This window comes from Phalaenopsis equestris, unplaced genomic scaffold (assembly GCF_001263595.1).
Source record: "Phalaenopsis equestris unplaced genomic scaffold, ASM126359v1 Scaffold199375, whole genome shotgun sequence".
Taxonomy (NCBI): domain Eukaryota; kingdom Viridiplantae; phylum Streptophyta; class Magnoliopsida; order Asparagales; family Orchidaceae; genus Phalaenopsis; species Phalaenopsis equestris.
Genome location: NW_018219253.1, coordinates 19,141 through 30,625, shown reverse-complemented (window position 1 = coordinate 30,625; position 11,485 = coordinate 19,141). Strand labels below are relative to the sequence as shown.

Genomic DNA, 11,485 nt, shown 5'->3' with positions numbered 1-11,485 from the left:
ATAGAAAAATATTTTTATTTGAAATTAGCATTAATATTATAAGCTTAATGTGTTAATTTCTTTCATATGTATGGTTCAGAGGGACAAAATAATAGTAATGTAAATACAAATTTTATATGAAAAAAGGCTTATAAATCATAGAAAAAATAAAACTAGATAAGACTAATTAAGTTATGGGTATTCATAGGAAATTGATATTTGTTTCCTTATGCACATAGTTAGTGGAGAATAAATTATTATGTAAAAAGCTTTAAACTAATTGCAACAATCATAAATTAAATATTTGATAAAAAGATTTTACCCTGAGTGTCAGGCGGCTCATAAATATAATTTGGCATATGACAATCCTTAGTGCCAGTCTTCACTTCTACGTTCTTATAATTATGAGGATTGTTAAGAATTTGAGGTAGACTAGTAAGTCTGGTTTGTGAACTCATCATGTTGAAAGGTTAATTAGCTAGTTCGGCAAACTAATTCGCCAAGACAGTTAGTCATGTTAGCTCACAAGCAAGTGCAAGACAACATGCACACTTACGAATTGGGTTGGCATGTCCCAAAAACGGATCATATCGACAAAAAAATCATGTCTTATGGATAGTTAGGCTAACCCAAGCCCATGATGTCTGTTGAGTGCGAACTTTAATTTGGCCCTTAATGATTTTTGATATACACATTAATGTATTTTATACATGATAAAAACATATCACAAGTGTCTTTTTTCCTTACTTTAGACCATGCGGTTTAAAGTCAATAATGAAAACTTTAGATTGATATAATGAAAACATTAAATCAAGCATGACTTCCAAACAAAAACATCATCGTTGTCGCCTCTAGAAAGATGTCCAATTTCATCCATCCCAATGTTTTGGAAAACAAAAACTTTATATATATATATATATATATATACATACACACACACACTTTCTAAATATTATAATTCTTAAATTAAAGATGATATAATATAATTATATATTAACAAAATTGCATTATGAACAGGTGGTGTGACATCAATGAATGATTTTTTGAGAAAGTTCTTCCCCAAGGTGTATAGAAAGAAGAATGAAAAAGGGTTAGAGAGCAACTATTGTAAATATGATAACCAGGGTTTGCAGCTCTTCACATCCTCCTTGTACCTCGCCGGCCTCACCGCCACCTTCTTCGCCTCCTACACCACACGCCGGCTTGGTCGGCGGCTCACCATGCTCATCGCCGGTTTCTTCTTCATTGGTGGCGTTATTTTTAATGGCGCTGCGCAGGATTTGGGCATGCTCATTGTTGGTCGTCTTCTTCTTGGTTGCGGCGTCGGCTTCGCTAATCAGGTTCGTCCGTCTCTAACTTCATGAGTTCACAATGGGCTGTGAGTTCAGCCGGATATCGTTACTTGTTTGAAAATTGATTAGGATTTTAGCTTGGGTTGATAACGGGTCAGAATAAGTAAGTTGAGCTACAAGTTAAAATTTTGAATATTTAACATCTATAGTGATGTTAGGGCTGTCTATTTAATGAATATAGCTCGAAGATCGATTATCACTTGAAATTTGATTCGAATTTTGCCTCTGATTGAGATCGGGTCTAAATAAACAAGCCGAGATATGCACAAAAAATTTTGGATTAAATTTTTTTTAAGCAAACCACAACACAGCTCAAAATAGGATCATTAACTACCTTCATTCACATTATTTAAATTTTGAAAAAAATAAATAAATAAAATGATATGAAATCCTAGTTTTAATAACATGATTTATTTTAAATTCCTAGACTGCATCTAAATATACAAATCCACTTTGTTAAATTATCAAATAAAATAATTCAGTTAAATTATCAACTTTGTTTGCAAAAGATTCAAATTATTAATAATAATAATATTATTAAAGGCTAAGTTTCATGAAATTTCCTAAAATTTTATCAATTAATCATTGTCCATTTTTGCAAAAAAAAAAAAAAAAAACCATAAAATAAAAGCGTTTGATGTACTTTTCAAATGAAAATTCTTCGAAATCACGTGGGTCCTCAGTTTGATGTAGTTGGTCGGCTTTTGATATGCAAACAGAATGAAAGTCAAAGACGCATTTGATATCATTTTCCATTGGAACGTCATCTGAAAGCTTTTTCCTTCCAAAAATTACATCCAAGTCAAGGACTTCGGGCAAGTCGGTCAAAGGTCTCCTAAGCCATGAGCGGATGACATGAAATGCTCCCGAGATAATTTGGATATCATATTGCAATTTTCCAATTGATTAATTGAATTTCTTAAGCTAGTTTCTTCTCCGGAATATAATTTCATTTTTCTTTTTTTCTAAAAAATAAAAGGACGCTTATAGGAGATTGGGACTCTCTTTTTCTCTCTATCCAAAAAATTAGACTCTGTGAGAGCAGCGTATATTACGTTATGACTCCGAACGTAGAGATAAAAATATTCCGCTGTGTTATAAAAATATTTCATCGGTGTTTTTATAAAAAATGAAATGTTATTTGAGAATTATGTGGTGTTATTTTATTATTTTACGGTGTTATTAAAATATTTTCCAGTGTTGCTTTTTAGGGCTGTGTTATTCGACATATTTTCTGTGTTATTGGAATAAAATATTGGAATTTTATAAAGCTAGTTTCTTCTCCGGGATGTAATTTCGTATTCTAAAACAAACATCGGCATGGAGCATGTTTAGTACTGTCCATCTTCAAGATTGTTAATTTCCTCCCTTCATCTAATATCATTGTGATAATTACCTACACATATGAATCCCCCACATTAATTAACCGTCACATGCCGAATCAATTTAAAATTAATTATATAATTAATTAACACACTAAATTTATTTATTTGTATGCAGGCGGTGCCCCTGTTCTTATCTGAGATCGCCCCCACCAGAATTCGCGGCGGGCTTAACATCCTCTTCCAGCTCAACATCACCATCGGCATCCTCTTCGCCAATCTAATCAACTACGGAACCTCCAAGTATGTAATCATAACAACTCTTTCATCCTACTAAACATTAAAAAAATAACATTGTTCTAACATCTCGCGCAGAATCCACCCATGGGGTTGGCGCCTCTCCCTCGCCCTCGCCGGCATCCCCGCTCTCCTCCTCACCGTCGGCGCCCTCCTCGTCGTCGACACCCCGAACAGCCTCATCGAGCGCGGCCGGGTCGATGAAGGCCGCGCCGTGCTCCGCCGCATACGTGGCACCGACAACGTGAACGCAGAGTTCGACGAAATCGTGCAAGCCAGCCACGCCGCTCGCCAGGTTAAGCATCCCTTCCGCAATCTCTGCCAGCGGCGTAATCGACCGCAGCTTGTTATAGCCATAGCGATGCAGATTTTCCAGCAGTTCACGGGCATCAACGCCATCATGTTCTACTCGCCGGTGCTGTTCAACACACTCGGGTTTGAGAGCGATGCCTCGCTGTACTCCGCCGTCATTACGGGCGCAGTCAACGTGGTTTCCACGCTGGTGTCGATCTACTCGGTGGATCGGGTGGGCCGGCGAGCGCTGCTGCTCGAGGCTGGGGTGCAGATGTTCTTCTCGCAGGTAGTTACCAAACGGTCTGGCTGTGATTAATGGAAACATAATTTTAAAAAAGATTTAACATTTTGAAATTCATCATATATAATTAAAAAAATTGATTGAGTTATTTTTATGTAACTGTTTAAAAGTCGAATTAGATTATCATTTTTTTTTATTAAATTGAGTTCTAATTTGTTATATATTTGTTTTAAAATTTGTTAATATAAATTTTAATTAATTAAAGTTTTGGCGCTAGTTGTTTTCGGGGCATTTATGTACATACAACCATTATGTATTTACAAAATAACTCCTAAACTTTGATTTTTTTACACTTATACCAATCAAACCTTCTATATATATAAATAGGGCTTTTAATTTAGCTTGAGCATTCTTAATCACTCAAAAATTGATTCGAATTTTGGCTCATATTTAGATCGGATTGAAATGAATGAGCGATCTACAAGCCAAATTTTTGAATTAAATTTCTCTCGAACCAACCTTAGTTCGATTCAAAATCAGATTGTTAACCGCTGCACTGCAGTATCTTATAAGTATAAATTTAGCAAATTTATACCAAAGATCATTAGGTGCTCAAAAATTAATTTGAATTTTTGCTCGGATCTCCCATTGAAGCCGTTCGTATAAAATTTAATTTTAAAGTGTAAAACATGTAAATGCATTACTAATGAAGTGGCATGTATGTAAATCTTCCTTTATATTTTGTCCATGTACAATCCCTCTTCTTCGATTTCTGACTCTCATGCTCGCAGGTGGTGATATCGGTGGTGCTCGGCATTCGCGTGGTCTTGGGGCCCTCTGGGTTGGCTAATACCCAGCGAGACATTCCCGCTGGAGACGAGGTCGGCCGGGCAGAGCGTCACCGTGTGCACCAACCTCCTCTTCACCTTCGTCATCGCTCAGGCCTTCCTCTCCATGCTCTGCCACATGAAATACGGCATCTTCGCCTTCTTCTCAGCGTGGGTTGTCATCATGTCCGTCTTTGTCCTCTTCTTCTTGCCGGAGACGAAGAATGTGCCGATTGAGGAGATGACGGAGAGGGTGTGGAAGCGACACTGGTTCTGGAAGCGCTTTGTAGAAGATGCCGAGTTGGAGGGATTGGAGGGGGATGATGGTAAGTATGGCAAAACCAAGGAGGTGGAATTGGCTTAGTGATAGTTGGGAGATAAGTTATTATTATTAATGGATGTGAAAGATTGGATGATCAAAACGATTGTAAAATCTAACTTACATTATCGTCATCTGTATAAAATATGATGTACGGGTTGAATTAATTTGCTTTTTATGTTGTGGGGATGATGATGAACTCTGCGTTTGGAAAGAGTTCACGGCGAATGTTGACATCCACATGAGTTGTTATATATGTATATGGTTCGGTAAGAAGTGCCCAACCATCAAGTTATCATCTTATCCGTATCAAAATACAAGTTTTAATAGTGCTTTCTTTTTCTTCGAGCATTGTGAGCATGGAATTCGGACAAGTTTCTTAATGTTTTGATTTTATATGCCTAAAATTGGAGAAAATATTGCATATCTTTACCCTAAAGTTTATATATGATGAATGCATCCATCATTTTCTTTTTCGTGCGTCATTACTATTTATCGTGCATACAAGCAAACGTATCTATTATTTTCGCCCAAAATTCACCCCATAAGGTTAGTAATAATAATTTATTTTCTTAAAAGTCTTCATTTATTTTCAATCAATATTATTTATTCAAACACTCTAATACTTACAATTTGAGAAAGTCGAGGAATAGCGTAGCGATTATTTATAAAAATTACAGATAGTTGTGATTATGTTTGGGGAATTTTTAGTTTTGGCATGTATACTTTGAAAATAAATCATTTAAATTTGCCTACTGGTTGGGTTATTCTTAGAGTTGTGACGGTTTTGCTACGCGCAATGAATCTATCCTTGCTTCTCACAATAGATTATTATCCAATGAATTCCTAGCCCTTCAAAAACCGCTTTACTGCCTCCACTATATCACCATCGCTCGGCTGATGTTGCCACCAAAATTCCATCATCTGGCTGACATCACAGTCGTTTAACCCCCCACACCTTTTTGGTTTTCCAAAGCCAGTAGCAAACTTTGAAACACAAACAAACACAGAATTTTTTAATGCTTCACACACACATTATTTTCTGGTTTTTTTATTATATAAGCAAATAAAAAATCATAACTGCACCGCGAACATTACAACCCAAGTTTTCTAAAAATAAAACTAACCACATAGACTTTACTCAAATAACCGCTAACTCTAAATTCTAACTGCCTAAAACATGCATAACGTGCAAACCATACATAGACAACTCATGGAGACAACTAGATTAGCTCATCAATCTCCTCCTTAAGCTTGTTGTCCTCACTAACGATCCACACACCAGTTTCTTTCTCATCTCCAAGAACTTCAATCTTGCAAGTGACTATGTCAGAATATCAATACGCTGATCTTCTGTGACAACATGTTGAATTTCAATTATTCCTGATTCAACACAATCTCTAATGTAGTGGAATCAGGTATCGATGTGTTTGCTCCTCTCATGATAAACTGAATTCTTGCTCAATGCAATTGTTGACTGATTATTGATCTTTAAAACCACTTTCTTAACCTCGATCTTTAACAAATCTGCCAACAGTTCGTCCCAGCCACATTACTTGACACGCTGCTGCACAAGCAACGATGTACTCTGCTTCACAGGAAGATAACGCAACCACTTTCTGTTTTTGTGAACACCAACTAATAGGACTTGACCTAAGAAAAAATATTAAACCTGAGGTACTTTTCATATCATTAGTTTCACCAGCTAGATCACTATCGGAGTAACCGTTCAGTTCAAAACTTCCTTCCTTTTTCTTATAAACGCAACTGAGGTTTAAAGTTTCTTTCACGTATCGCAATATGTGCTTCACTGAGGCCATGTGCTCCGTTGTGGGCTTCTCCATGTATCTACTCACCATGCTGACAGAGAATGCCAAATTTGGGCTCGTGTGCAGTAGATATCTTAAACTGCTAACAATACTTCGGTACAGAGTTATGCTATAGGTGGACCTGTGCTTTACTTGCTCAGTTTCAGACGAGGTTCCATCAAAATTTTCGAAGGGTTGCAATATTTCATGCCGCATTTGTCTAAAACCTTTCTTGCATATGCCGACTGGTTGAGTGTAACCTTTTGAGAATTCTAACGTACTTCAATTCCCAGATAGTAACTTAGTAACACAAGGTCACTCACGCTAAACAATTTCTTCATCTGTGATTTGAACTTGTTTATGTCTTGAATACACTCTCTAATGATGATTAAATCATCCACATAGACACCAACAATCAAATTCTCTTTACCTTGATCTCTCATGTACAGGACATGCTCTAAAGAACACCTCTCAAAATTGAGTGTCCTCAATGACTTGTCCAGTTTTGAGTTCTAAGCTCTAGGTGCCTGTCGTACAATGTTTTGTGCAGTTTTAACTCCTTGTGCTTTTCTCCTTTTATTTAAAATCCCGATGATTGAATGACATACACTTCCTCTTCCAAATCATCGTTGAGGAAGGTTTACTTCACGTCCATATGATGCACCTCCTATCCTTCAAGTGTCGCAATAGAGATCAACAAATGTATTGTCTCTAGCCGAGCAACGGGGGCGAAAATTTCATCAAAGTTTATGCCTTGTAGTTGAACGTACCCCTTTGCCACTAATCTCGCCTCGTGCTTCACAATTTTGCCGTAAGTGTCCTTCTTTAGCTTGTAAACCCACTTTAAACCTACAGGTTTGTGGCCTTCGGGTAATGGGACGAGCTTCCAAGTTTCATTCCTTTGAATGAAAGAAATTTCCTCCTCCTTTGCTTTTCTCCAAATCGGGTCTGGCTTAGCTTCTTCGAGAGTTGATGGCTCCTCAACTCCTAACAAACACAGTCCCGAATACTCTAGTTCTATTGGGAAGGTTTCATCGTAAAGGCTTTTGATGTCACAGTTACCCTGTGGTTCTTCTAATGAACTCTCATCAGATGTTGTGGGCTGCACTACTTCTGTTGAGGCCGAACCATCAAGAGCATCAAAAGTTGTATCTGGAGTGTGTGGTGTCAATGAATCGGGATCTGAAACAGATGTTCTGGATCTCATGTTCATCACTGTTGAAGCATGCTGGTATCAGTTACCAATTTGTTCCTGTGTCGACTGTGGGAAATCCATACCAGAATTGCTGATACCAATACCAGAATCGTTAACTGCAACTTTATCTTCCTGATTTGTCATATCAGATGTGTCTGCTATGGTAAAATAGTGTGTTGTAAAAGTGTTCCCTACTGATCTTGTACCTATTACTGGAGTTTTGCTCCACTCCCACTTCTTCTCCTCCTCCTCGAACACTGCATCTCGTGTCACCAGAACTCGGCTTGTCGCTGGATCGAACATTCGATAGCCTTTCATATGCTGTTCATAGTCATATCATAACCAATGAACATCATTTGCTTGCTATGATCATCCAACTTCGGATGGTGCGTCGTAACTACTTTTACATGTGCAAGGCAATTAAAAATACGAAAATGATCGACACTAGGCTTGTGGTCATAGTATGCTTCATAGGGAGTTTTGCCGACAATGCTCTTTGTTGGTGCTCTATTTAAGAGATATACGGCAGTTGATACCGCTTCTCCCTAAAATTCGTCTGGGACTCCCATACTTTTCAACAAGCTCCTTGCCATGTCGACCATCGTCTGATTTCTTTGTTTAACAACACCATTCTGCTGAGGAGAATAAGGCGTCGTGAGATAACGCTTAATTCACAACAACTCACAGTAAGTCTTGAACTCATTTGAGGTGAATTCGCTACCACGATCCGTGCACAAAGCTTTTAGCTTATTGTTTTCTCCATTTCGGCTGCAACTTTGGCCCTCTTATATGCCTCAAATGCTTCATCTTTGTTTCGAATTGGCACGTACCACATAAATTTTGTACAATCTTCAACCAACAATAAGAAATAGCGCTTCCCTCCGTGAGTAGCAGGGGTAATTAGACCGCACAAATCTCCGCAGGGGTAATTAGACCGCACAAATCTCCATGCCACAGTTCAAGAGGTGATTCTGCTCGAAATTTTGTCGCTGCTGGAAAAGAATTTTGGTGTTGCTTTCCAATCAAACAACCATCACAGATTCGGTCCTCATGCTCGATTATGGGCAAGCCGTGCGCCAACTGTTTCTGACTTAGAAACTTCAAAGCATGAAAATTCACATGCCTGTATCTTTCATGTCATCGCCAAGCTTCTTCTTTGCTCCTTACCAGAAGGCATTCGAGTAGAGTTAGTGATATGTTAAACACATATAACTGGTTGCTTGACATGTTCACTTTTGCTAGTAGCCTTTGTGATATGTCCAAAATAGTCATAACACCTCCTTCAACCTCAACCTTGCATCTGTTCTCATCTAACTAGCCAAGGCTTATTATGTTGCTCTTCAACATCGGGATGTAGTAGACATTAGTAAGTATCTGATGTTCACCTGTGAAGCCTTCAAACAAAATGGAACCTCTTCCTTGGATTTCCACAGCCGAGCCATCCCCAAATTTGACCGACCCTTTAATTTTCGTGTCTTTTTCAGTAAATTTTTTGATACAGCCGGCCATGTGGTTACTTGCGCAGGTATCTAGATACCAAGCCTTCTCTCAGGTGTTTTTAATCTTTGGCGCCACCTTGACTTCATGCAGTAACATCTGCTCGTTCTGTATTGCGTGGCTGAGAACACAAGTTTCAGACATCAACAGTGCTGGTTCATCTTTGATTTGCGTTGTAACAAGGTTTGCTCTTTCTCTTCGGTTTGGTTTGGGACACTCTTTTGCAAAATGACCATATTCATTACCATTGAAACACTTAACCCTGGATTTGTCGAAGTTACGTGGTTTTTGGTCTTCGTTATTACGTTCACCATTTCCTTAACCTCCACCATATCCACACCCACGACCACGTCCTCTCCCGTGATGCCCTCCTATTTTGTTGTTGTAGGAACCTTCATCTCTCTTTGCATTTGGGGTTCTTGCCTCCCACTCGGCCCGGGTAAGGAGTAACAGTTCTCCACTGTGCTTTGAGTGCAGTCGCCCTTTAATCCCTTCCTCGAAGGTTCTGAGACGACCTATCGCCTCTGAAACCGGCATCTTCTTAGTATGCCAAACTTCTTAATTGTTCAAATAATCTGGAGAAATTTATCTGGAACTGCACTGAACAGTTTTTCAACAACTTTGTTGTCGTCGAACTTCGTTCCCAGCGAGCGGATCTCACCCACAAGCGTGGTAAGCTTCATGAATATTTTGTTTATTGTCTTTGAATCCTCCATGTGTAACTTATTCAGTTGTCGTTTCAGCACATCGTTTCAACACATGTACGCGTGCCTTCTTAACGCGATCTTCACCGACTTGCATCTCTCTGAGTGTGTCCCATGCCTCCTTTACCGCCTATTTCTCTGCAGTTGCCATCATCAAGTCATCTGGCACGACTTGAGAAATGGCTACCATGACGCCTTGATCTTTGTCATCGTCTTTTTATCCACCTTCGATCACTGATCATACTTCTAGCAAATGCAAGATTATCTTCATCTTGACATCTCATATGCTGTAGTTCGTTTCACTTAACGTTGGAAATTGGATCGGGATTGAGGCTCCTTTTGTTGTCGGTTTGATGACTACAACTGTCTTAGATGGATCTCCATCATTTCCGGCCATTGCTTTGACAACTTCGCTCTGATACCAAATTTTGGTTTTCCAAAGCCAGTAACAAACTTTGAAACGCAAACAAACACAAAGAATTTTATAATTCTTCACACACACATCATTTTTTGGTTTTTCTTATATATAAGCGAATATAAAATCATAACTACACTATTAACTTTACAACCCAAGTTTTTTAAAAATAAAACTAACCACATAAACTTTACTTAAATAACTGCTAACTCTAAATCCTAACTGCCCAAAACATGCATAACGTGCAAACCATACATAGACAACTAGATTAACCCATCACACCTGGATCACTGTCAGTCAGTCGATGCCTTCATCGCCGCCGGTATAAAACAATTGTCGTTGTCATTATGTCACAGGCCACAACTCCATGACTATCTGCTCCGAATCAATGGGTCGCTGTCATCATTGGACAACTCCAATAGTGACAGCGGTCCGACTATTTAGAGCAGATGGTCAGTGGTCATGGAGGCGGTGACGAACAAGTAAAGGTCGTTTGATAGTAGAGGCAGTTGAGCGGTGATGGTTTGACGGTGGAGGTTAGGCAATGACGGTGCTCGTGATCCAGAATCCTCTAAAGCTTGAAACTCCATGCCATCTCCTCCGCCCCATCTTGATCCCCATTTATGAGATAGTGTGGCTTATTTATATATTCAAGATATGTCATTCAATAAATACTGATTGAATCTGAATCACTCTCTTTACAGCATAATATTTTATGAGTGGTTGAATATTTTAATGATGTTAAATTTTGATAATATTAAAATCCTTTGCCTTGATTCATGATAACACTTGATATAACTAGACGCTTGATAAATTTATAGATGACTTGGTCCTTCAAAGGATGTCCCAAAACCTCTTAAAATACTTTTAATGTTAAAATTTAGATTACGAAGCTGATTAATGGTGTTCTCGACCTCTCAATCATTGTCGAAAAGGAACTTCAACCATTCCTTTTCAGCAGCATTAAGGATTTGCAGTTCTTTAATTATTATTATTTCCTGTGTGGAAAAATTAAGTCAATTATAAAAATTGGAGCAACGATTAGTACACATCATAAATGTAAAAGAGTATGCAGGAATCACCGGTCACCCTCCTCCTCAACAAAATGAAGAAGAAGGCACTGGTCCACATCCTTCACATTTTTACGGAAATCTTTTACCGTGAAGGTCAAAGTCTTTATATATATATATATATATATATATCTTGAATTTTTTCACTTCTGCATTTACTTTTAT

General features: G+C 38.3%; 1 protein-coding gene across 1 annotated transcript; it reads left to right on the top strand.

Moving 5' to 3' along the window:
- The first annotated feature begins 998 nt into the window (after window positions 1-998).
- On the top strand, window positions 999-4,985 carry LOC110035721 (sugar transport protein 13-like). The gene is given in 5 exon segments (XM_020740000.1): window positions 999-1,319; window positions 2,832-2,956; window positions 3,029-3,530; window positions 4,277-4,294; window positions 4,296-4,985. Coding segments are annotated over 5 exon segments (1,335 nt in total). The 5' UTR covers window positions 999-1,010; the 3' UTR covers window positions 4,677-4,985.
- Window positions 4,986-11,485: the final 6,500 nt, after the last annotated feature.